The sequence below is a fragment of the Apus apus genome, chromosome 11 (genome assembly GCF_020740795.1).
Source record: "Apus apus isolate bApuApu2 chromosome 11, bApuApu2.pri.cur, whole genome shotgun sequence".
NCBI lineage: Eukaryota > Metazoa > Chordata > Aves > Apodiformes > Apodidae > Apus > Apus apus.
In genome coordinates this window covers 20,447,943-20,474,074 of record NC_067292.1, presented here as the reverse complement: position 1 = coordinate 20,474,074, position 26,132 = coordinate 20,447,943, and the positions used below count along the sequence as shown (strand labels likewise).

At 55.2% G+C, this 26,132-nt stretch overlaps 1 protein-coding gene across 3 annotated transcripts in view; it reads left to right on the top strand.

The window, feature by feature from the left end:
- CPNE2 (copine 2) overlaps window positions 1–26,132 on the top strand; it is a 54,477-nt gene that overhangs the window by 25,796 nt on the left and 2,549 nt on the right. For all 3 annotated transcript variants that reach the window (XM_051629374.1, XM_051629375.1, XM_051629373.1), the window contains exons 5-14: window positions 383–454; window positions 5,422–5,505; window positions 9,889–9,978; window positions 10,220–10,318; window positions 11,602–11,688; window positions 12,436–12,495; window positions 14,747–14,880; window positions 15,599–15,653; window positions 21,353–21,404; window positions 22,523–22,656. In XM_051629374.1, coding sequence (XP_051485334.1) covers window positions 383–454; window positions 5,422–5,505; window positions 9,889–9,978; window positions 10,220–10,318; window positions 11,602–11,688; window positions 12,436–12,495; window positions 14,747–14,880; window positions 15,599–15,653; window positions 21,353–21,404; window positions 22,523–22,656 — 867 coding nt within the window. The remainder of the gene's footprint in view (window positions 1–382; window positions 455–5,421; window positions 5,506–9,888; window positions 9,979–10,219; window positions 10,319–11,601; window positions 11,689–12,435; window positions 12,496–14,746; window positions 14,881–15,598; window positions 15,654–21,352; window positions 21,405–22,522; window positions 22,657–26,132) is intronic.

Sequence of the window (26,132 nt, the reverse complement as noted above, 5' to 3'; positions counted from 1 at the left end):
GGTTGGTGGAGGTCACAAGGGCTCCAGCTGCAGCACCAGCACTGTAGCTGGTGACCTGCTCAAGGCACATGTCCTGTTTTGTTTAGAAGCTGATGTGTCACCACCTCAGTGCAGGGTAAATGGCAGTGGCCATCCAGGGGAAGCCTGGGCTTTTTCTCCACCCTTCTCCATTCCAGGGAGAAGCTGGGAAGCAGGCTTTGATCCCAAATGAATCTGCAAAGGTCAAATCAGTTTAATCTCAAAGGTGTGCACGAGATGATCCAAACTCCTCCCTGGGAAATGTGTTTTGCAGGAGTTGTGCAGGTGTCCTCAGAGCCTGGAGTCTCCTGTGTCTCTGTCTTGACTTCCTTTTCATGCTGAAAATGAATGTCTTGTCTTCCAGATAGCTGCCCAGGAGCTCTCAGATAACAGGGTGATTACTCTGAGCATGGCTGGCAGGAAACTGGACAAAAAGGTGGGTGGATTTGTGTCCGGGGGCTGCAACATCAACCTTGTGTCCTTCTGGCTGAGGGATCTAAAGATACTTTGCTTTTGGGTGGAACAGTGACAAAAATAATCCTGCTGGAGAAAGCATTAGGATGAGACTGGAGAGGTTCAAGTCCTGGCAGTGCCACTGGTGGCTGGGTGTGCCTGTGCCTCAGTTTCCCTGTTGTCATGGTGTTTCTTTATCACACCCATCATGAAGGAAGGAGCACAGGTGGCCCAGGCTCTGTCCTGGCACACCTTAAAGGCAGCAGAATTGCAACTGTTGTTTGGAAACGACCCTAATGGAGCTGCCAGTTCTAATGCCCCTTGAAACCTGAGAGCTCCTGGCTTGTCACCTTCAGACCCTCTGACAATGGAGTGAACATCTGCTGGAATATCAAACTGTAGGGCCTCTCTTCTCCAAGGAGAGACCTTGTTGACCTCATGGGCCAGATGATGCAGGAATTTTGCTCTGGATAGGGCACATAGGAGACCATGAGCCTTTCTGAACAGAGCCAGTGACCTCATTTACCAGGCAGCCAGAGACAGTCCTCTCAGCCCAGAGCTGTTGCTGAGCCATCAGTGGGAATATTCTTTGGTCCTTCTTCCTGTTCTCCATGGAGCTTGTGTTCTTGGCAGGATGACCCTCAGTTTTCAAGCCAGGGTACAGCAAGCACCCAGGAAGGGGTTTGCTGGGGCAGAAGCATGGAATCCCAGACTGGTTTGGGTTGGAAGGGACCTTCAAGATCATCTAGATCCAACCCCCTCTTTTGGTTTAAAACCATTCCCCCTCATCCCATCAGCCCCTGCCCTTGTCCCAAGCCCCTCCCCAGCTTTCCTGGAGCCCCTTCAGGCACTGGAAGCTGCTCTAAGGTCTCCCTGGAGCCTTCTCTTCTCCAGGCTGAACACCCCAACTTTCTCAGCCTGTCTCCAGAGCAGAGCTGCTCCAGCCCTTGGGTCATCTCCATGGCCTCTGGACTCTTCTCCAACAGCTCCATCTCCTTGTGTTTTGGACCCCAGAACTGGACACAATACTCCAAGAGGTGTCTCCCAAGAGTGGAGCAGATGGGGAGAATCCTCTCCTTTGACCTGCTGGCCACACTTCTTTTGATGCAGCCCAGAAGACATGGTTAGTCCAGTCCTGTTGTCCAAACTGAATAGATTGTTTATCCAGGTGTTTTTTCCCACCTGCTGGGAAGGGCTGTTTTCTCACCCTCTCCCCCTGCCTTGTGCCAGGGGCCAAGTGTGCCTGTTAAGAACTCCCTAGATAACTCCCTTTGATTGATGGGCTGGAAGATGTCTGCTGAGACCTGGCTGGACAAGTCTGGAATTGTTTTTGGTAAATGCACTTAACTGCAGAAATTCCAGCTCCAGGTAGTAATTCCCACTTCTTGTTTCAGCAGCTTCACTGGTGGCATCACTTGCTGCATGGGCAGGAGTTGCCTCTTTCAGCTGGTTTGCAACCAGGTTCCTCTACCAGGTTATGCAAAGGTGACCTCTTTTGGTATTCTTCAGCTAGGACAGGACACCTGTGGGTCTGCTGCCCTTCATACCCACGGAGAAAGTCCAGAAATTCATCATCTACCTGCTTATGCAGGGATAAGGACTGTGCATAATCCTCTTCTTCCTGGGTCTCCATCTGTTTATCAATAGGCAGCAGCAGAAAGGTCCTTCCTCAGTGACTACCTGCCACCACCAAGAGCTAGGGAGGTTCCTGGCTAATTCTCAGAGCACAGCTCCAAGTCTTGCTTGTGGGCAAAGGGTGTTCATCTCACTTCCTGCAAATTAAAGTGGTCCCTGAGCAAGGAAATCAGACGAAACCCAAGATTTTTGGGTCATGACTGGTGATGGGTGAAACGCAACTGTGGGAGCTGGGTAAAGCTCTTTTGAACTTAAAGACAGTGGAGGATTGACCAAGCAAAAACTGGCAGGGTTGAGGCTGCAGCCCAGGGGGGAACACCCTTCTGCACCCTGCAGCTTGGCCATCAGAACCACAGCACCATCCTGGTTGGAAAGGACCTTCAAGACCATCAAGTCCAACCACAACCTAAATGCCCCAACCATAACCTCATCTACCCCTTCAGTGCTTAAATCATGTCCCTCAGCACCACATCTCTATTTCTTTTCAACACTTCCAGGGATGGTGACTCCACCACCTCCTGGGCAGCCTGTTCCACTGTCCAACCACTCTTTGGGTAAAGAAATTCTTTCTAATATCCAGCCTAAACCTCCCCTGGTGCAACTTCAGGCCATTTCCTCTCATCCTGTCATTATTCACTTGGGAGAAAAGCCCAACACCCACCTCACCACAACCTCCTTTTGGGCTGTTGTGGAGAGCAATGAGGTCTCCCCTCAGCCTCCTCTTCTTCAAACTAAACACTCCCAGTTCTCTCAGCATCTCCTCATAGGGCTTGTTCTCCAGACCTTTCACAAGCTTGGAAGCTCTACCAAGGACCTAGAAGGGACCAGATCTCACAGGATTTCATGGTGGGACCATGGGATCATCCTTCTGCCCATGCCAAGCTGAAGCTACAAGCACCCCTTACTGGCAAACCCAGCCTGGAGCTGTCCTTGGCCCCAAGCAGCTCCTGCCACGACCACCCTGGGACTGGGACCTCCCTCAGGCTGCCATCCTGAGGTCCTCTCCCCCATCATACTTCCATGTTTTCTCCACTCATGGCTCACTTACCTTGCTTTAAATGCTGAAGCTGCATAGCTGGAGCATGTCAGCCTCAGAACCAGCCCGAGGCCCCTTGTCCTTCATGTCACATCATCTTTTAACAAAAAATACCATGCAGAAGGGGAGGTGTTTTCACCTGGGACCAGCACTGGTGAACTTGGCCCCAGAGCTGTGCATGCCAAGCAGCTGCTGGGACAGCAGGAGGGCAGTGATGCTTTGGCACAGCTGGGGCAGCAAATGGGCTGGTGCTGGAAGCTGTGGGCTGGGGAGCTGTGGCTGGGGAGGTGCCACCTCCACCCTCCTTGTCTGTGGTGTGCAAGGACCAGTTGGGATGATTTATATTCTTGGACCAGTTTGCAGATCGATCTGGTCTGCCCAGCTCCTTTGGCTGCTCATCTCCTGCCAGGCTTGCAGGGGTGCAAGTTTGTGGTTTAGATGTTTTAAAATAGCAGCCCATGATCCTGTGGCTTGGAGGCATCTCCCACCCTGCCTTGAAAGGAGCGAGGCTGAGCAGCCCTGTGGCCCGGGCTGCTCCACGTGGGATGGCAGCAGATGTCCTTCAGAGCTCCCAGCAGGTGTCCTCCAGAGCTCCAAGCTGTCATCTGCTCTGGTGGCTCCACCAGCCTCTCTGGGTTGAAGCCCTGTTGGGTTGGAGGTTCCGGCGGCACAGGCAGGGTCAGGAACCCAGTGCTGGCTCTTTCATCTGTCAGTGAAGCTTCAAAGTGGGAAGTCCAGGCTGTGGGTGAGCAGGATCAGAGCTCTGCCAGAACTGGAACCCTGCAGAAGGAGCAGCTTGGTGTTCTGTCTCCCAAACATGTGAAAAGGGCTGGGAGAAAAGTATCCTCCTCTGAGCAGAGAGCATCCCTGTGGGCCCTCACTCTGCTCCTCTGGCAGAAGGATTTGGACTGAAGCAGATGAGAATTTCTTCAAGCCAAAACACTTTGCAGTGATTTACTTTCCCAGCTGGTTTTGGAAACAGGATTTGGATAGAAATGTTAATGGGTTTTCTGCTGGAGCATCACTGGAGACAATGTCTGTCCCAGCTGCCACTTCCTGAGCTGGCTGTAGGCAGGGGCTCCTGGGGCATCCTTGCTTCCTCTCCTGGGGCAACCATGCTTCTTCTCCTGGGGTGTCTGTGCTTCCTCCTCCACAAGCAGCCCCTGCATCCCCACCACATCACTTGGAAACCCAAAAAGCTCCTGGTCAAACCTTTAAGAAGTTCCTTCAGCTCTTTGCAAGACCCAGGTACCCACCTCCCTCCCAGCTGAGCTGGTTCTCAGTAAATCATTGGGAATATCTGGGGCTTGGTTTCTTGTTAACCCCTCCCTGGCTCTCCTGCATGGGAAGGAAGTTTTGCTCAGCAGTGCTGGAGTTGCCCTGGAGTGGTGCCACCTCCCTCAGGGCTGTGGGTGCCCTGAGGTGGCTGTCCTGCTGCCAGTGCCAGCCAGCAGGGAGGTGTGTGCCTGTGTCCATGTTGCTCCTAGAGCAGCAGCCCCTGAGCAGGGATACCTGAGGAGCTGCTGCAGGGCGGGCAGCACACGCTGACTCAGGGCTGCCTGTATCTCCAAGGGTGTTCCATGATCCCTGTCAGCACCAGGGCAGCTTGTGCCTTCAAGATTTCCTCTGCTTATGCTTTACTGCTGTGTGTAGGAGGGTGTGTTGGTTTGGGTTTGTTTTTTTTGTCTTTTCCTCCAAGACACTCGTGCTCTTCAGAATTCTGTTTTTCCTTTGAAGCTTTGGCTGTTTTTCCAAGCCCAAAACCAGCTGCTTCCCAGCTGGGCTTGTTTTCCATGGTGGCTGCACCCGGAGAGCTCAGCACCACCAGCAGATCATCGACTCACAGACTGGTTTGGGTTGGAAGGGATCTTCAAGATCATCCAGTCTCACCCCCCTGCATGGGCAGGGACACCTCCCACCAGCCCAGGCTGCTCCAAGCCCCATCCAACCTGCCCTTCAACACTGCCAGGGATGGGGCAGCCACAGCTTCCCTGGGCAGCCTGTTCCAGGCAGCCTGGGTGCTGACTCCCCTTCCACATCAGTGCCCAAAGGGGATGTGAGCATCGGTGGGATTGACCTGACCAGGACAGGCAGGGCTGGCAGGTGCTGCCCGTGGGTGCTGCCCGTGGGTGCTGCCTGGTGGCCAGCAGGCTTGAGCTGGTCTCCTGAGGACATGGGGTGTTGGTGGGGTTGGCACTGCCAGGGAAAGGAGGTCTCTTGTGGACCATCTGTCACGGCTCACAAAGCCCCATGTAACTCATCCTCTTTTTCTCCCCCAGGACTTGTTTGGAAAGTCAGACCCCTTCTTGGAGTTTTACAAACCAGGTGACGATGGGAAGTGGATGCTGGTCCATAGAACAGAGGTGAGCATGACTGCAACCTGTGCTGCTGAGACACCCCCATCAGCTTCTCTCACTCTTCATGCCATTTTCTCACCAGTCCCCCATCAAGCAGAGCAGGATCCAGGGATTTCAAAACCTTATGGCTGCCTTCCTGGTGTCCAGCTGAGGCTGCTGGACTCCAGCAGATGAAGATTTATTGAGGCCAGCAAGGTCTTGAGATCTTGAGATCTTTTCTCTACTACTCGCTACTGTATCTACCAAGCAGAGAGAGGTGGTCTCACCCCTCTTATCCTCAGCCTGTTCTCTGCACCACTCTCCCTCCACTTGCAGGAGCAGCAGGATGGGAAGGTGGTGGAGAGATGCAGTGGGTGGTGGCTCAGGGAACAGTAGTTGGGAAAGGCTGAGATGGCTGTTGCCAGGGCCACAGCCACCCTGGGAGGGTGCTTGGGCACCTCCAGCACCAGTGCATAAGTGCTTTGCCTTGTACGGAGTGGAGCAGCCTGCCCAGAGAGGCTGTGGAGTCTCCTTCTCTGGAGACATTCCACACCCACCTGGACACGTTCCTGTGGGATGTGCTCTGGGTGACCCTGCTCTGGCAGGGGGGTTGGACTAGATGATCTTTCAAGGTCCCTTCCAACCCCTAAGATCTGTGATTCTTTGAGCCAGAGCCCTGGCCAAGGAGGCAGAGCCCAGGGGATTTGGTGAGGAGCAGCCACCCCCTTCCTGTCCCCCCTCACCCCTGCTGCCGTATTTTCATCTGAGTTCCCTTCTGGTTCTGTCCCCAAGCTGCCAGGGATGTGATGGGTGCGAGACCTGGCACGGGCAGGAAGAAGCAGCCTGGCTTCTGCTTTACCACCAGGCCAAGAGGGACTTCTCCATGATGTTCTTCCCCCTCCTCAAAGCTTGTTTCAAGGCTTTTTGTTTTTCCACCTGTGGTTTCTGGCAGCCGGCAGAAAGAGGAGGGGTGGTCACTGCAGGAGGAGCTCATGGCAGCCTCTGTGTTGGAGGAGGAGGGTTCCAGCCCACCTCATCTCACCCCTCTTTCTCCCACCCCTCCCCCTCCTTCTCCTTCTCTTGTCAAGTTCATGAGCCCGTTGTCCCACCGCAGCAAATCACTGAGGTGAACTGACACAGGAGAGGGTGGTGTTGATTTCCAAGTCCCTCCTACATTGAGTTTCCCCAGTGAGGAGAAGGTCCATGAGAATTCCCTCCCCACTCACACCCACCTACACAGTGTGTCACACCCTGTGTCCTGCCCTGCCCACATGGGCTGTGCTTTTAACCCCAGCTCCGTTTCTTTTTTGATGCTTTTCCACTGTGTTTAATTCATACCAACCTTAATATTTCCCTGGTATTTCTGTTGGAGCAGGTGGGACCTTGTTTGGTTGTTTCCTCCTGGCTGAGTGTGGGCAGCTGGGCTTTGCCTCACTGAGACGTAGTTCTGAGACACGGGGATGCCAGTCCTTCCTCCTGGGAGAGACATGGGAACTGGGAATGTGGCTGTGCCCCAGCACTAGCTGGGGTCTCTAGAAGCAGGCCAGGTTCATAAGGAACACGTCTATCCTGAATTTGCCCCTGGGTTGCTGCCCAGTCCCTCCACTGTCCTGTCTTGCTGGAGAAGGGTCTTGCCAGGTTTTAGTTTCAAGCAATGGGTGCTCCAACAACATCCTCCTCACCAGCCTCCGATGGATCCTGCTGCCCTCAGATGAATCCCATGCCAGGTGACCATCTCTGTATCTGGAGGCTGACTACATAGAAATCATAGAATCCCAGGCTGGTTTGGGTTGGAAGGGACCTTAAAGATCATCCAGTCCCAACCCCCCTGCATGGGCAGGGACACCTCCCACCAGCCCAGGTTGCTCCAAGCCCCATCCAACCTGCCCTTCAACACTGCCAGGGATGGGGCAGCCACAGCTTCTCCTGGGCAGCCTGGGCCAGGCTCTCACCACCCTCACACCAAAGAATTTCCTCCTCATGTCTCACCTCAATCTCCCTCTTCCAGTTTTAATCCATTCCCCCTTGTCCTCTCCCTCCCTGCCCTTGTCCCAAGCCCCTCCCCAGCTTTCCTGGAGCCCCTTCAGGCACTGGAAGGTGCTCTAAGGTCTCCCTGGAGCCTTCTCTTCTCCAGGCTGAACACCCCAACTCTCCCAGCCTGTCTCCAGAGCAGAGCTGCTCCAGCCCTTGGATCATCTCTGTGGCCTCCTCTGGACTCTCTCCAACAGCTCCATGTCCTTCTTGTGTTGGGGACCCCAGAACTGGCCCCAGCCCTGCAGGTGGGGTCTCAGCAGAGCAGAGCAGAGGGGACAATCCCCTCCCTGGCCCTGCTGGTCACACTGCTGGTGACACAGCCCAGGACACAATTATCCAAGGTTCCCAGTTCCAGCAGCTCTGTCAGCAGCTCTCAGGCTGGTGCTGACACCTCTGTTGGCAGCAGGGAGGTGTCTGGTAGGGCAGGATTATTGTCCCTGTCACAGCCTGGTGTTTAGGTGTGAGCTCCCAGCTCAGCAGCACATGGTGGAGATGCTGGGTCCTTCCCACCCATGCTGGTGGCTGGCAGCCTGTGGGCAGCACCTCGGGGTGCGTGGGCTCCCTGTCCCCCTGGAGCTGTTTACAAACTCTCCGCTAAACGCTGCTCGTGGTGTCAGGGTTTCCTCCTGCCTTCAGCAAGAGCCTGTCTGTGAAACAAGCTGCTCATTCCAGCTCCATGTGGCTGTTTGCTGGCAGCAGCAGCCATGGACCTCTTCATCAAATCATGGAATAATTTTGGTTGGAGAAGAGCTTTTAAGACCATCAAGTCCAACCATTCACCCAGCCCTGCCAAGGCCATCACTAACCCATGTCCCTCAGCACCACATCTACACAGGCTGGAAATCCCTCCAGGGATGGGGACTCCACCCTGGGCAGCCTGGGCCAGGGCCTGACAGCCTTTTGGGGGAAAAAGTTGTTCCTCACTGAGCTGCTCCAACTCCACTCCACCCCAAATAGCCCCATATTTACCCTGTGCAGAAGAGGGTTGATCTGCTGCCCATGTCTGACTTTCCCAGTATTCTCTGGGATCTCTTTTTGAGCACAACACCCTCATGAAACAGGGTCTTCACCTGCTCTGCAGACATTGCTGATGTACACAGCACCTGCCTGGAGCTGCCAGGGTGGCTGAGGTTTCCACTGAGCAGCTGCAGCCTCCCAGGAAATGTCAGAAAGCATCAATGACTGTTTCTGCCGCTGGGGCAGCAGAAGTTGTGCAGATGAAGCGAGAGAGCTGGATGTGCCCAGGGCTGTGTGGCTTTCTCAGCATCCCAACTGCTCCATCTTCTTGGTGGTCAGAGCCCAGCTGGATGGAGGCTGTGCTGGGGGCAGGAAGCAGGGCTGGGGGAGAAGCTCAGCATGACCAGCCCAGAAGCCACCCGTGTCCTGGGCTGTGTCACCAGCAGCGTCACCAGCAGGGCCAGGGAGGGGATTGTCCCCTCTGCTCTGCTGAGACCCCCTGCAGGGCTGGGGCCAGTTCTGAGGTCTCCAGCACAAGAAGGACATGGAGCTGTTGGAGAGAGTCCAGAGGAGGCCATGGAGGTCATCCCAGGGCTGGAGCAGCTCTGCTCTGGAGACAGGCTGGGAGAGCTGGGGTGTTCAGCCTGGAGAAGAGAAGGCTCCAGGGAGACCTTAGAGCAGCTTCCAGTGCCTGAAGGGGCTCCAGGAAAGCTGGGGAGGGGCTTGGGACAAGGGCAGGGAGGGAGAGGACAAGGGGGAATGGATTAAAACTGGAAGAGGGAGATTGAGGTTGGACATGAGGAGGAAATTCTTTGTTGTGAGGGTGGTGAGACCCTGGCCAGGTTGCCCAGGGAAGCTGTGGCTGCCCCATCCCTGGCAGTGTTGAAGGGCAGGTTGGATGGGGCTTGGAGCAACCTGGGCTGGTGGGAGGTGTCCCTGATCATGGCAGGGGGGTTGGAACTAGATGATCTTTAAGGTCCTTTCCAACCCAAACCAGTCTGGGACTCTATAAGCAGTGAGTAAGCAAGGAATGGGCTGCAGAGGCCATAATAGCAGCTACTGACCTTGAACTGGTGGGGTGGGGGGTTGTGCCTGGGCTCTGGCCATGGTGTGTCTGTGCTGCCAGGCTGCTGCAGCTGTTTGCTCAAGCAGGTTTGTTTTCTTTCCACCTCCAGACGTGGCAAATGAAGCTATTGTCATTTGTGTGTGCTCCAGCCCGAGAAGCAGCAGCTGGGGAGCTGCAGGGTCCATTTTGAGGAGTCAGGAGGGGGCTGAGATGGGGCTTCCTGCAGCTTTGCCTCGCCTGTCCCACCAAGAACCTGGTCCAGGGTAGCTCTTGGGGATGTGTCCTCTCTTTGTGCCAATCTCCCTTTTCAGACATTCCCACTGTGACAGCCTCCCTCCATTCCCACCCTGCAGGTGATCAAGTACACCCTGGACCCTGTCTGGAAGCCCTTCACTGTGCCTTTAGTGTCACTGTGTGATGGAGATGTGGAGAAGCCAGTCAAGGTAACGGGGTCCTTTGGCTCGTGTCCTGGTGTTTGGCCTCTGGGGTCAGTCTTTAAACGTCCAAGTTCCTATGGCTTGTTTGGCAAAAAAACCCAAACAAACTAAACCAGAACCACCCCCAAACCCCAGAATAAACCTTGTTTTGGGGTCTCCAACAGGAGAGCCTGAGAACTTCAGCAAGTCTCCTCGCAGGAGAGGAGGTTACTGTGCCTGAGGCTGGTTTGTGCTCCCTCCTCCCCAGGTGGTGTGTTATGACTATGACAGTGATGGAGGACACGACTTCATTGGGGAGTTCCAGAGCTCGGTGGCCAGGATGTGTGAAGCTCAAGATGCCCTTCCAGTAAGTGCCAAGGTGCTTTTGGGGAAGAAGAAGGAAGGGGCTCCTTGGGGCAGGTGGAGGATTTCAGTGCTTGTACTGAGACCCTCAGCCTGTGCCAAGAAGTCAAGCCCGAGCTCCTTTCTCCTCCCACCCACACCATGAGTGACCCAGGGCACTGTTGTGGCTAAAGCACCTGAGCTGAGGAGAGAGCCAAGTCACCCTGGGCTGACAGTCCAGCTCTGCTGAGATGTTGGAAGCAGCACCCATGGTTTGGGGGGTGTCCCATGATTTGGAGGGTCAGATGGGAAGGTGTGACGTGCTGCTGGGGCTGTGTCTGCTGCCGGGGCAGCTTGGTCCCCAGGAGTGCCAGCCCCTGTGCCACTGGACACTGGTTGTGTGGCCAAGGGTGTCCCTGTGTTCGTCCCAAAGAGCTGGCCAAAAGCCTTGGCAGATGCCACCTGGTTGAAGGCATCTGGTGAAGACCCCTGCCTAAGCAGAGCTTTTCACTGCCATCTTCACTAGGATTGCCAAACCAAGAGGAGGTCTTGGCTGAGATGTGAGTGTGTGTAAAACACCACGTGTGGTACAATGAGAAAAGCTTCCTGGCTGGGGAAACTGAGGCACAAAGGTGTGGGGTGGCTTCTCGTGATCTGGGTCACCCTTTTGCATGCTCAAGCTGCTGAGGGAAAATAGAGAAGTGGGGACAGAGGTGCTGTGCTGCAGAGTGAGCACCACATCTGGAGAGCTTGCAGGCTGGGAGCAGCACTGCCCAGCCTCAGGCTGACTGAGATGGGGGGAAGGCTCATTGCCATCTCCAGGGCACCAGCAGGCTGCTGTGAGCAGGTCCAGGGCCATCAGCGAGTGGTTTGAGCACTTCTAAGGCTATCACTGGGCTGGTCTGAGCAGGTCCAGGGCCATCAGTGAGTGGTCTGAAGACGTCCAGGGTCATCACCAGGCTGGTCTGAGCAGGATGCTGAGGGAAGGGACACACTTAATACCCTCATTATTCATGTGTTTGACCTGTCCCATTCTGTAGACCCCTGTAGCCTCACTGGGGTGTCTTGGTTGCCACGTATGAGGTCCTGGGCATGGAGAAAGCCCCTGGAGAGGAAAAGCAGCCCCTTCCCAAGCAGATCTTGTGCCTCAGTTTCCATCACTAAATTCTGGTAGCTCCGTGTGGTTTGTTTGTGTGTCTTCAGCACTTTGAAATGCTTGGAGGGAGGGTGGCCACAGGATGTGGCCACTGGTGGCACCTGCAGAGCCCAGCAGTGCTCTCACACTGGTGTCCATCTCGTGTGTTACAGCTGGAGCTGGAGTGCATCAACCCCAAGAAGCAGAAGAAGAAAAAGAATTACAAGAACTCTGGGATCATCATCGTCAAGTCCTGCAAAGTGAGTCCAACACCAGGATGTTTCCTTTTGCTCCTGGCAGAGCTTGAGTCTTCCTGAGGTCCCCCCACCCCTTCTCCCTGCAGCACCCTTGCACCTCCAAGCCCAGGTCCTGTGGACCATGGATAAAAGTGGGATTTCCTTTCTGACTGGGTTCCTTTCCACTTGGAGCGTCTGATGCACCAAGTTGCTGGTGCCACCCTGCTCCTGGGTGGCCACAGACCCAGGAAGACTTGTCTAGCACGGGCAGTGTCTGTGTGAAGCCCAGGCTGTGGGTGCTTTCCAACTGCTTGCTGCCTCCTTGGGGGCAAGGGTTGGGTGTGGGTGGGAAAGGTTCTTCATGGGAGCTGAGGTGTTGGTGAGGTCCTCCCTTCACATGGCAGCAGCACAGTGGGCAAAGCACCAGCTCAGCCCTTCCCACGCCAGATCTGCAGGTGCTATGACCACAGGGAGAGGATCTTCCATTCAGTTCACCATGATGGATGCTTCCAGCTCTCAGAGATCCCTTTCCAGGCCTCCCACCCCAGCTTTGAGCCAAGACATGATCCTTCTTGACCCCACATGAAGTGCCAAAATGCTGCCACGGGTGACCCAAGTGGACTTTCCCGTTGCTGCGCCACGTGGCTGAAGGTCCCTGAAGGTCCAAGCTCACAGTGACCTCTGGCTTGGGCACTTTCTCTCTGGTTGTTTTTGGTTTTCTGCAGTGGTGCATGTTGATGACACACTTTTTTTGGGGGGGGTTTCTTTCAGATAACCAGAGATTACTCCTTCCTGGACTACATTCTGGGAGGCTGCCAGCTGATGTTCACTGTAAGGACTTTTGCTCCTCTTTGCCCAGTCGTAGGAACGTGTGTGTAAGGGTCAGAACTGGGGAGGGAGGTTCTGTGCCAGACTTGGCACCAGCTTGGGTGCTCCAACCAGGAGCTGCCCCATTTTGCTGTTAAACTGTGTGGTTTGGAGGTTTTGAGGGGTCATTACTGTGATGTTCAGGTATGTCCAGAAGCATGGTGGGACCTGGCTTGATGCTGGCTGAGGGTCAGGCTTGCACAAAGACCTTCTGACCCTTCACAAAATGTTACCAACTTCTTTGAGCACCCTGCATTTTTTTAATGAAAGCTCTCCTTATTTTGAAGCCATCTGAGAGGCTTTGGGCTCTTGATAAGTTGTTTTTCTGCATTTTTAGTGGCATCTCTGGGTTCTTCCAAGCTGGACCATAGCTTGTCAGGAGTTACTAATGGATGCAGAAGTGGAGGGGTTTTAATGCCTGCAAACTCGCCTGGTGCAGCCTCAGCAGAGCTGTGGGCACTGGCAGTGCTGCAGTTTGTGTTTTGTTGTTTTGTCTAAAAAACACGATGGGGGAAGAGCAGGAGGAGGAGGAAGAGTTGCCATGGGAACAGGAGCGGCGGGGAGAGCCAAGGGCTGGGTGCTGGAGAGCCAGCAGGAGAGAAAACCACAGAGTTTATCTGGAGATCTGCTGGTTGCTGGAGGGTTTCTCCCCCTCCCAAGGGCACCTCTGGTCCAAAACCTGGTGCTGCACTACAGAGAGGCCTGAGGTGGGAGGAGGACACTTCCACATGCACCCCAGTGGTCCGGGCAGGCTGCTGGTGTCCTCCCCACCGAGGCAGATGATGGGGAGAGAAGGGCTGAAGCCTTGGAGGAGAGGGACATGTGCCCTGCCACTTGCCTCTTGCTGGGGACAGACCAGCTGCCTCCTCTGAAGTGTGTTCCCCACGTGCTGCTCCTGGGGGCGTGGGCTGTACAAGCAGGGCGTGTGCCTGCCTGATCCCCTGAGCCCCCTCCCTGTGCCTCAGTTTCCCTCTTGCTCTCTGATGGTGCGTGTGGTGGCTTGGCAGGAGCTGGGCTGATGGGTGTGGGTGCTCCAGCAGTGAACTGCTGGTTGGTGAGGCTGTGAGGTTGCTTGATGAAGAAATTGGGTTTTCGTAGAACCACAGGGTTGGAAAGGACCTCTGAAGATCATCAATCCACTCCCTGCGTGGGCAGGGACACCTCCCAGCAGCCCAGGCTGCTCCAAGCCCCATCCAACCTGCCCTTCAACACTGCCAGGGATGGGGCAGCCACAGCTTCCCTGGGCAACCTGTTCCAGTGTCCCACCACCCTCATCATACAACCTCTCTCCCTTATCTCCAGTCAAACCTACCCTCCTCTAGGTCAAAACCATGTCTCCTTCTCCTATCAAGCCTGTTTTGCCAGCCACCCTGACACAGGGTGGTGACACATCCTGGACTATGGCATCTTCTTGCCTCACTCTGGCCAAGGTCCCATCTCAGCCCAGTGGCAGCTCATCCTCTCCCATTATGGATCTGGAGCCAAATCCCTGGTGAATCCCTGGAGCTCAATTTAGCCACTGGAGTTATTCTGGGGTTTGTGTTTGCTGAGCAAACAGGGCGGGCACAGTTGCCTCTTCCCAACTCTTCCTTCCCAGTCACTTCCAATTGGGTGGCTCAGCCTCTTCTGACCAGAGGTAGCTGGGGCTGAGATCAGCATTTCTGCAAAAGGCTTTAAATAGAACACCTGGTTGAGGAGGGAGAAAAATGTCTTGCTGACAAAGTCCCCTGAGAGCTCAAGGTAAATTGGTCCCCAGGGAGGAGCAGCTACAGGGCAAGATCTGCTTAGGACTGTGGGTCTGTGGCCAAAGGCCTTGAGATCCAAATGCCCAGGTGGCCCTGGCTGCTTTGGTGTCCATGGGGCTTCTCAGTTCCTGAGCTAAATGCCTGGGAGATGAGCAGCAAGAGTCCTGAGCTGGAGCTGGTGGTGGCTTCAGGAGCAAGGGCTGCTCCAGGACACCTTCTGGCTGCTCACTGGTGACACACATGGGTGCAGCAGTGAGGGGCTTTGCCTCACCTACTCTTTAACACCTTTTTTTTTTAGGGAGGGTGATGAGCTGGCTTTTATTAAACTTCTCCAAAGTTTTCCAAAGAGGTTGGGGTCTTGGTGGGACCATGTGTGGAGCTGGAAGGTGATGGAGGCTGGGTGGCCAGCTCTGGGGTGGTGTCTGCTAAGGGAGAACAGGACTGTTCTGGACTTCTCTCTTGTCCCCCAGGTTGGGATTGACTTCACAGCCTCCAATGGAAACCCACGAGACCCCTCCTCCTTGCACTACATCAACCCCATGGGGACAAACGAGTACTTGTCAGCTCTCTGGTCTGTTGGCCAGATCATCCAGGACTACGACTCGTAAGCACCAGGCCCTCCTGCCTCCAGCCTCCTGGAATGGATGTGCCTTGAGTTCCCCTCAGCAAAGCCAGGGCTAAGGAATACCTTGGGAGAGGTGACCATATCCCTTGGGATGCAGGAGGGGGAGAGGGTGAGGAGAAGGTTTCTCCTGTTCCCCCAGAGGTGGATCAACCAATACTGGGACTGCTGGGACCCACTACTGGTGGCAGCTGGAGAGTGGCAGCTCAGGGCTTTATTGGTGCAGAGGCAGGTGGCCTCAGCTTGCTGGTGTTTGGTCCCTGGCCACCCTGAGGTGGGCAGCACAGGACAGTATCACCTCAGCCATCAGTAGAGGAAATACAGGAGAACTCTGCTGATCTCACTGTGCTGGCTTTTGTCACCAAAGCAGGGAGTTGATTGGGTTTTAAATGGTTCAGATCTGCAAGAGTCTCAGGTGTTTGGGCAAGAGGACACTCCTGATCCCTGTGGGTGGCAAAGCTGAGCTGGACTCTTCTCTCTAAAGATCAAAATCAGAGGGGAACATCTATTCCTCTCTGCTCAGCTCTCATGATTTTTAAAGTTTAAATGTTGCGTGGGGAGCAGGGAAGGCTGGCACCTATTTTAGCTGGCACCTGCTCTGGCTGGCACCTGCTCTGGCTGCCACTTGGGCAGCTGGTGGCGCCGTGTGAGCCCGTGTGCTGTGTGCAGGTGCTCCCATGGGTTTTTCCTTCTCTTCTAGAGACAAGATGTTTCCTGCTCTGGGATTCGGCGCCCAGCTCCCACCAGACTGGAAGGTGAAACGTTGTGGCCATCTGTGTGTGTGAGACGGGTTTGTCCTGATGTTGCCTGGGCAGGAGTGGAGCTGCTGGGGCTCCCCAGCTTGGATCTGCCAGGGAAAAGCAGACGGGGAATGGGTGGGTGGGGGATTTCAGCTGGTGGAGAGTGAGGTGTGACTGGGTGGTGGGTGGGGAGGGAGCACAGGCAGCCCATTCCACCCTTCTGAACTGTCATGAAAGCAGCATCTCCCTGGCATTCATGAGCAGAGCCAGGAGTTGATTCCTCCTGGCAGGAGGAAGGAACAGTTCTGGGCAAGGGAAAAGGCCCCTGGATGAGTGTGTCACACAGCAGCAAATCTTTGAGCTGGGTAGCCTTGACGTGGGGTGGCACGAGCAGAACCTGCAAGGACAGGAGCAGAGCGGCTTTCCCAAAAGACACCTTGATGTTTTGTTGGTGTTAGGTGCCAAAGGGTACCAGGAGGACCAGGAGTATCCTGCTCCTCAGAATGTTGGAGCATCTGGCTCCTTGGGTGGGCAGGGCTTGGGGATGCTCCTGCACCCACACAGGGCAATGGGGACCATCTTCTCACAGATAAAAAGATACCTCAGGACACCACCAGCATCTTTCTGGGTGGGTCTTTTGGCTGCTCATGTCAAATAGGCATTTTCTTTCAGCTCAGAGGGTTTGAGGAGTTCCAGCTTCAGGCTGGGGTTGAACCTCAACAAACCTTTTGTGTTCTCTGGGACAGGAGCTTCACCCTCAGCTGAGCTCAGCGTGGCACTCAAGTCACGAGCAGCCGTGACCTTGTCTGGGAGGCTCATCCCTGCCAGCCCTCGAGGCCAGGGATGTCCTGCCTGCTCCAGCTCTGCACTTCTATCCACTCTTCCTGGCAGCCAAAATTCATGTGACTCGAGCAGGAGCTCTCACTGCTTGCCAACCACAGGAGGAGATCCCTCCATGTGCACTTGGCAGCCGATTCATCCTCCTTGGCCAGAAAATGTCTCTGGTCTGTCACTTCACCAATTTTGGTGGAAAAATCTGGGTGGGCACCTTCCAAGGACCAAGAGCCAGGGATTTGTTACCTGGGAGAGGAAGGGGAATGGAAAAGGCAGTGGGGACAGAAAGGGTATGGCAGCTCGTGGTGGCCAACAGGACTAGGGAGGGATTGTCCCCCTGTACTCGGCACTGGTGGGGCTGCAGCCCAAATCCTCTGTTCAGTGTGGGGGCTCTTGCTACAAAAAAGACACTGAGGTGCTGGAGAGAAGGGCAATGGAGCTGGGTCCAGAGCACAAGTCTTATGAGGAACAGCTGAGGGAGCTGGAGGTGTTCAGTCTGGAGGCAAAGAGGTGAGGGGAGACCTGCTGGCTCTGCAGCTGCCTGAGAGGAGGTTGGAGCCAGGGGGGTTGGTCTCTGCTCCCAAGGAACAAGTGATGGGACAAGATGGAACAGCCCCAAGTTGCACCAGGGGAGGTTTAGATTGGATATTTGAAGAAACTTTTTCACTGAAAGGGTCATTAAACACTGGCCCAGGCTGCCCAGGGAGGTGGTGGAGTCCCCATCCCTGGAGGGGTTTCAAAGTTGTGTAGATGTGGTGCTGAGGGAGATGGGTGAGCACAGGACTTGGCAGAGCTGGACTAGATGATCTTAAAGGTCTTTTCCAATCAGAACAATTCTGTGATTCTGTGCTGGGGGAGTGGGTGAATTGTCACAGCATCCCTGGATGCCATGGGAAAGGCATCACTGGGCAGGTTCCAGGTTGAGGATGCCAGGGAGGCTGGGGAGAGGGGGGTGCTCCTCCTCTACCCACCCCATGGCTGTCTCCAGCAGCCAAAATAATTGCCTGTGCTCCCTAAGTGCTACCAGGAAAACCAGCTCAACTTGCTCCAGAGTGATGTCTAAGCCCACATAAACCCCAGTGGAGAGCAGCTCTGCCTTCCCCAGGTGCTTGGCCCATGCCTGAAGGTCACCAGCCCCAACACCCGGGGTGTCCCATGGGCTCTTGGCATCCTGGGAGCATCACCCTGCTCCACTTGGGAGCTTCATCCCTCCCTGACTCACCTGGTCACTGAACCATCACTCATCTCTCTTGCTTAAGGGATTTTTTGGCAATCAAGGCTCACTGAGTAGTTTCCGAGTGACACACAAATTTGTGAAAAGTTCCACATTCTTTGGGACTATGGAGATGATCCAAGGGCTGGAGCAGCTCTGCTCTGGAGCCAGGCTGGGAGAGTTGGGGTGTTCAGCCTGGAGAAGAGAAGGGTCCAGGGAGACCTTAGAGCACCTTCCAGTGCCTGAAGGGGCTCCAGGAAAGCTGGGGAGGGGCTTGGGACAAGGGCAGGGAGGGAGAGGACAAGGGGGAAGGGATGAAAACTGGAAGAGGGAGATTGAGGTGAGACATGAGGAGGAAATTCTTCATGTTGAGGGTGGTGAGAGCCTGGCCCAGGTTGCCCAGGGAAGCTGTGGCTGCCCCATCCCTGGCAGTGTTGAAGGGCAGGTTGGATGGGGCTTGGAGCAACCTGGGCTCATCCTCCAGCCCACATGCAGGGGGTTGGAATGAGATGATCTTTAAGGTCCCTTCCAACCCAAACCAGTCTGAGATTCCATGATTCCCAGCCAAAGCAGCAGTTCTCCATTGAAACCCGTGCCCTGTGTCCCCCTGGGGAGCAGTGTGGCCAGTGATCCTCCCGGGGGGACACAGCAAAGAGTGGTTCTTGTACCCCCAGGCTGGAGTGGAAAATGGGGAAATCATTATGAGATAAAGAGTCGTAGAAATGGCTCTTGGTGCTCCCGTTGCCATGGCTCCGCCAGTGCTTCCAAGCGCCGGGCAAAGTGAGATGTTTTGCACACAAAAGTCTCCTTGGAAATGTCAGAGAACATCTTGTGGTGTAACAGCTCCACACAGAGCCCCGAGCAATTTCCCAGGAGGGAACAGAAGAGGGAAGCAGATGGGATGGTTTCTGGGGGATGAGCAAAGACAAGGCAGCAGCAGAGAGAGTGAGGCTCAACATTGCAGCCCCACCAGTCACCCCAAGTTTGGGAGGTAGGATCATCGAAAGGTTTGGGAGGGAAAGGACCTTTGAAGCTCCTCAGTCCAACCCCCTGCATGAGCAGGGACATCTTCAACCAGAGTAGGTTGCTCCAAGCCCCATCCAACCTGCCCTTCAACACTGCCAGGGATGGGGCAGCCACAGCTTCCCTGGGCAACCTGGGCCAGGCTCTCACCACCCTCACACCAAAGAATTTCCTCCTCATGTCTCACCTCAATCTCCCTCTTCCAGTTTTAATCCATTCCCCCTTGTCCACTCCCTCCCTGCCCTTGTCCCAAGTCCCTTGCCAGCTTTTCTGGAGCTCCTGACCTGAAATTTTTCCAGGAATGGGACATCTCCCATTTCTTTGGGCAACCTGGCCAGTGTCTCACCACCCTCATAGGGAAGAATTTCTTCCTAATATCTGGTCTGATGGGGTTGGCCAAAGGAAATGTCTTTGTCCCCACAGAGCTCAGTGTCTCCAGCCAAAGCTGGTGGCTTTGCTGATGTGCCACCCCCCAAGGCTTCCCCTTCATTTCCCTTGTTTTTCACATATAGGGAAACTGAGTCACGGCAGGGATCGCTGGGGGAGGTGGCAGAGAACCTTCTGAGGGATCAGTTCTCCAGCACGGGCTCCAGCTGTGTGTCTGCAAGGTGCATCTGTAATTCCTGATGGGCAAAGATGGACCTGCAACCATCCCCATCCAGGCCTGGAAGAGGACCCAGCCTGGATGGACTCTGTCCCTTTGGGGTGGTTTGGAGGAGTTTCTCCAGGCAGGTGACCACCATCTGTGTGCATTTCATTGGACTCCACAGAAACTGCTTTTCCAAGCAGAGCTGATGAGGGAATGAGATCCTGTTTATTGTTGTCCTTTTGGGAGATGTTTCAGCAGAGACACAACCCAGGCAAACTCCCCAGGAGGTTTCACAAGGCTCCTGCCAGGCTGGGATCTGCTGAGGTGAGGAGCAGAGCTCCAAACCATTCCCTTGCTGCTTGGAAGAAAGAGGAACCCTTCCTTGGCACTGCAAAGTCCCTTTGGCACCTGCAGGTCCCCCTTCTCCAGAAATACTCACATGGCAGAATTTGGAATCTTTTCTAAAAAAAAAAAACAACAAAGGAAGAAGTGAGGCCTTTACAACTGAAAATGAAGCAATGTCAGTTTGGTTGCCCCCAAATTGAGGTTTCGACAAGAAAGGGTGTGTGCAAAACAAGCAGAGTCTTGTGTTTCAGCCCCTGGGGTTGCTGGTGGCTGGAGTGTTGCTGGTTCTGCTCATCAGCCACAGAGATCCAGGCTGGTGACGTTGGCCAGCTCTGCAGCACGAGCAGGACTTTGGGTTGACCTACTTTGGTTTGGTTGCTATTTCCCACCCTGCAGCTTCTCCCAAAAATAGTTTCTGCTGCTTTCGACACAATGCCTGGTCTAATTGGGAAGTCTGAAGCAGATGTGTGTTGCCTTTGCAGCCTCAGGAGGACCTTCTGCTTCACACTGTGCTTGAGAGGACAGTCATTTGGCCAGCCTTGGGAATACACGTGTCCCCAAGCCATCCCCTGGCTGAGAAGCTCAGCAAACCTCCACCCATCCGAGAGGGAGAAAATATCCTTGTTTTGTAACTCTTAGCACGAACAGAGCGGGAGCTTTTTGTTTCAGAGCCCTGGAGCTGGTGGCCTGAAAGCCCAAATCACCCCCTTCCACCTTCAGAGGTGCTGGGAGAGGCAGTCACATGTCCTTGGTGCTCCTGCGGGTCCCTTTCCTCCTTAGGGTGCTGATTGCAGGAACACCCGAGGCCCCTCAGCTGAGGGTGGGTCCCCAGGCATGCTGCTGACCCGTGCCAACACTGGCAGTGTTCATGCTGGAGGCCAAGAGTCCTCCTGACTGTCTCTTGCCTCTGCTGGCAGTGGTGGGTTCAGAGCAGTGGCTGCCCAACGTTTTTTGGTTCCTGTCTGCAGGTGCTTCCCATGGAAGTAGATGAGGAAGGGTTTGTGGGTCATAGTCAGCTCTGCTGCTTGGTGTCTCTGGCTGGGCACATGCAACTAACCAGGGCCAGGGGTGTGCAGGGATGTCTGCTGTCCTACAGGACCTCCTCATGAGAGCATCTCTCTCAGCTTGGGAGGAGGTGGTGGGAAACCTGAAGGATCTTGCACCTGCCTTGGAGGAGGGATGGTTTATGGTCAATGAAAACCAGCCCAGACTGTGCTGGGCCTTGCTGCCCACCTGGCCCGAGCATTCATGTCACCTCTCCTGTGCTGCCTTCCACCCTCATTGATCACCCAGATGATGAAGCTCATAATCTGCTGGCTTTGCATGGTAGCTGACCTGCCAGATCAGGTCTTCAGCCCAGCTTGTTTCATGCCTGTTCCCTCCTGCTGTGGGAAGCCCTGTGGACCAACCTGCTCTGATAGCTGTAGAAGAATGTGGTGTGAGAATTTCAGGTGGCTCCATGATGGGGAGATTGAGGACCCACTCCCCCTTCCAGTGTTGCTGAACCCTTGTTTGTCTTTGCTGCTCCTTGCTGTTTGGGCAGCAGAGGCCTGGGAGGTCTTGCTGACCCAGCAGGATGGACCGTAACATCTGGGACCACTGGGTCCTGCCCCAGAGGAGCATCAGCCCCAAACCAGCCTTGCAGCATCTGCTGAGCTGACAGTGGACAACCTGCTCTGTTTGCTAATTTGGGTCTTTTCTTCTCCCCAGGTGTCCCACGAGTTTGCCATTAACTTCAACCCCACAAACCCATTCTGTTCAGGTAAGCATCTGCCAGGGCTTTAAGGCTCCTTAGATGCTTTCAGTGTCTTCTCTCCTTCCCTCTGCAGTTGGCCAGCAACACCTCAGGGATGGTCCTGTCAAGGCAGAAGTCATCAGTGAGGCAGAGCACGTGCTAAGGGAGCACTGGGAGGAAAGCAGGGAAAACTGGGAGGTGTGTAGGAAGGCCCAGAGTAAAATGCAGCTGGATTCCCAGAGTGTGGAATCCGCCTTCGCGCGGATGTCTGGTGGGTCCTACCAACTGTCTGCTCCTCCAGCAAGCCTGTGAGAAACACCAGGCCTGGTTGGCAGATGGGGAACTCGGGCTGAAATGTTTCATTTGGCAGCTGAGAGCTGCTCACAGCCCAACCTGCTCAGCTCTGTGGGCTGCCCTGGGCTCCAGATGGTCTCTGCTTTGGCCTCTGCCCCAGCAGAACAGGGCAGCCCCCAAACCCCAGCTGCTGGTTCATGAGAGCTGGTGGACATTTGCTCTTCTGCTGCCCTTGCTTCCTCCAGCTCCTCTCTGGGGCTGTGACGTGTTCACTGAAGCTGATTTCTGGGGCGCAGGAGCCACCACCCTGCAGGTCCTGCCAGAGAACTGATCAGTAGTGGAGTTGCTCGTTTTTTCTCTGCCCACTCTGTCCCCCTGCATCCAGCCATGGAACCTGCTCTGGTGTGAAGGGTCTCCAGGGACGTGCAGGTGCCAAAGCTGGGAGCTCCAAGGGTGCTTCTGGGGTGGCTTTGCTGCTCTCCCCAACCTCTGCTCCCTGTCAGTCTGGTGTTTGGTCGTGCTCAGAGCCAGGAGCTGCCTTTCTTTTGGCTCCTCCTCTCTGGCTGACTCCCAGGATTTCTGCAGAAACCTGAGGAAAGCCACCTTTGACTATGGGATCTACCAGGGCTCTCTTACCCAGAAGGTCTGAGGACCCTTGACAACGTGACTGATGAGCTCAGCCCTGGTACTGGGAAATTTGAGTTGAGGGGGATGAAACTTTCGGAGTTGGATGAATTTGGGGGGAAAACATAAATGTGTCTTAACTTCAGCTCCCATGAAGCTTATTTGGATGTGTGGTGGGTGTGAGCTGTGGCACGCTGTAATGTCTTGCTTCTCTGCTGTCCCTGCAGGTGTGGAGGGCATTGTCCAGGCGTACTCAGCCTGCCTGCCCCACATCCGCTTCTACGGACCCACCAACTTCTCCCCCATCGTCAACCACGTGGCTCGCTTCGCAGCCCAGGCCACCCAGCAGCAGGCTGCCTCTGTGAGTCTGTGAGATCCCTGGTGTGGTGGGGATCCCCTGGGGATCCCCTGGTGTGATGGTGATCCCATGATGATCCCATGAGGTGATGGTGATCCCCTGGTGTGACGGTGATCTCCTGGCATGATGGTGGTCTCATGGTGTGGTGGTGATCCCCTGGTGTGGTGGGGATCTCATGGTGTGGTGGTGATCCCCTGGTGTCGTGGGGATCCCATGGTGTGGTGGGGATCCCCTGGTGTGGTGGGGATCCCATGGTGTGGTGGGGATCCCATGGTGTCATGGTGATCCCATGAGGTGATGGTGATCCTCTGGTGTGACAGTGATGCCATGGTGATCCCATCAGGGTTGGTACTGCATGATGCAGTCTGGGATTCAATGATTCTGTGATGTCCAGAGCTGCTCCTTGCTGTGGGGACCTGATACAACCATGTTTGGACAGGGACACCTTCCACCAGCCCAGGTTGCTCCAAGCCCCATCCAACCTGCCCTTCAACACCTCCAGGGATGGGGCAGCCACAGCTTCCCTGGGCAACCTGGGGCCAAGTTTTGCTGGCCCAAGGCAGCTCAGCTTGGCCATCAGCACCTGTGTGGCAGGAGTTTCCTGGGGGTAGAAACTTTCCTGCTTCCTGCCTGGAGAAGGGCTGGATCACACCCAAACCGTCCTGCCTGGGGGGACCTTTTCCAGCCTTGCCTCAACTACCATTGCTCTTCCCAGAAAGCAGGAAATACTGAATTTGCTTTAATCCAGCACAAATCCACATAGTCCCTCATTTCTCTTGTGTTCTGGCTGGGCTTCGGTGGGGGAGGAGAAGCTCCTCAGGAGCAGACACTGATGATATGCAAATTGCACCCCTCTCTTAGCACTAACAGCTTAATCAAGGGAGATTTTAAACAATGGGCACTTAACAGCCCTGCCTGGGCTCCATGTTTGGGGTTTTTTTGGAAGCACAAAGGGTTACTGATGAGGGGTCTCCGTCCCCCGGGGTCTTCTCCTCTCTTATCCCACCAGCCCGTGCAGCAAAGCTACCCCTGGTGCCACCAGCCCCGTAGCCACCTGGACCTGCCCTCCTCTTCCTCCTGCTCTCACTCCCGACATTTCAAATACAACCCAACCCCCCTGTAGTTTTTCCATGGCAACACAGATCACAACCACCGGAGATGGCAGGGATGGGAGGAATGGGATGTGCTGGGGGGTGTGAGGGTTGCACATGATTTGATTCTCGGGGAATTAATCAGCTCTGGGGAGTTAAATCCCACCTTTCCTGCAGGGTCCCTGCAGCCAACCCTCCCCTTTCCTTACGCCCCCTGCTCCGGAGCCTGAGCCTAGTTGGCTGATGACCAGGAATCATCTCCAGAGCTCCTGGGGGGTTCACAGATGAGTCACTTTAGCATAAAAGAGGTGACAGGGGAAGGTGCTACCGGGCTGGTGTGTCCATGCAGCCCGGGGGGCCCAGCCTGAGCCCCAGCAGCACTGGTGGTGGCTCAGCAGAGGTGACACCCCAGCCGGGGCCCAGAGGTGCCACCAGCAGCCTCTGCCAGTGACTGTTCCTCCACCACTGGCATCGATCCCTGGGGAATGTTGTGCTGCTGGGAGCGATGCTCCCGGGGAGCCACAGCCCCTGGGGCTCACCCACCAGCAGCTCTTGTTGCCCTGGGTGTGGTGAGAAGCAGCTGGTGAGCTCTGCTCCCCCTCTTTCCCTGCAGACTTCCCAGCGTTTCTCTCTGATCCCATTATGGATTTCATGGGAAAAAAAAGGGAGCACAGGGAGTCAGGTCTTTCTGGGTTCTTCCTTTTGACCATGGAATCACACAATCTTAGGGGTTGGAGGGTCTTGTGAAGACCATCCAGTCCAGCCCCCCCTGCCAGGCAGGGGCACCAGGAGTACATCCCATGGGGGTGTTTTGCACCAGTTTGTTCACAGACATGGATGGGGCAGATCAGCTTAAAAGTCATTCCAGGATCACCTGCTCTCCTGGAGCTTTTGCTCTTCCCCCCATCTCCTTTCCCAGACATTCCTAGGCCCCAGCACTTGTCCTGCTTCCAGTGATGACCAGTGCTGGCCACCACGTAGGACCCTGCAGGTCTTCCCCTGGAGCTTAGTTTTACCCTCCAGGCTCAGATGTTGGTTATGCCCTTCAGACCTGTGTCTCCTCGTGGTTTTTTATCTGAAAAGTTTGGATTCAGGGAAAAACTAATCCCTGGGCAGTGCTCTGCCAGCAGGGCTAACACATTGGAAGGGGTCAGGAAGGGGCCCCTGCCCTGCCTAGGGTGGGGAGATCCTCCTCACACACATCCTTGGGTTGTGTTGAAGCTTGACTGGACTTGTTTGTACTTGGAGTTCATCATCAGAGAATGTCATGGGAAGGCAACGAGTGGGGAAGGTGTCGTGGTTTGGGCCCAACATGGCAACAAAGAGCCAGCCCTGTGGCTGCTCAGTTAACCCTCACACAGCCTGGGGTGGGGAGGACAAACCCAACCAGAAGCTCAGGGGTCCAGACAAAGGACAAGGAGGGATCTTCACTGATTAAGGTCCCAGGCAAAACAGACTCAACTTGGGGAAAAATAATAATTTAATTTCACACTGATCAATGCTCACAGGACACAGACACCCCCAGAGCAGGGCTCACACACGTTACCCCACCCCTCCCTTCTTCCCAAATCCCTTTGTTCCCGGTTTCTCTCCCTCCTTCCCCCAGCAGCACAGGGGGATGGGGTTTAGTCAGGTCACAGGCTGGTGGTTCCTGCTGCTCCTTCCTCCTCAGGAAGAAGATTCCTCACAGTCCTGCCCTGCTCCCCACGGGTCCCTCCCATGGCAGAGTCCTCCACCAACCTCTGCTCCATCAGCCCTTCCCACCAGCCCCGGAGCTGCTCCAGCGCTGCCCGCAGAGTCACGGGGCTTTGGGAACAGGCACCTCCCCTGCCTGGGGGCTTCCACGGCTGCACCATCCCAGGCCATGGGCAGCAAATCCACTGGCCACAAAATCCAAGTACACTGGCCAAGTTCCCCCCTCCTGGAGCCTTCAGGGAATGTTCCACCATGTTCCTCCATGGATGCAGGGGCACAGCTGCCATTTCGCCACGGGCTGCAGGGAAACTTCTGCTTGGGCAGAAGCTTGGGCTTCTTCCCCTTCTTCCTCACCAACCACCAGCTCCCTCTGCCTCTCCAGCCCAGCTCTTCTTTAACTGCTGCTCTGCTCAGATTTTCTCTCAGCCCTTTCATATGTTAATAGCAGAGGTTCATCTATTTTCCCTCTAATGGCTCCTTGGCTGGTTTTGGAGCAGGGGGAGCTTCCTCAGCTTCTTACAGGAGCCACCCCTGGGGCCCTTCCCCCTACCAAAAAACCCACCAAACCAAACCAGAACAGAAGGTTTCAGGAGATGTGGGCTGGAGGAGAACCAAGGAAATGGGGCTTGGGGCAGCATTCCCGCTTGTGCTTTTCCAGGATGGCTGGGCTGGTGATTTGCAGAGGAAATGGAA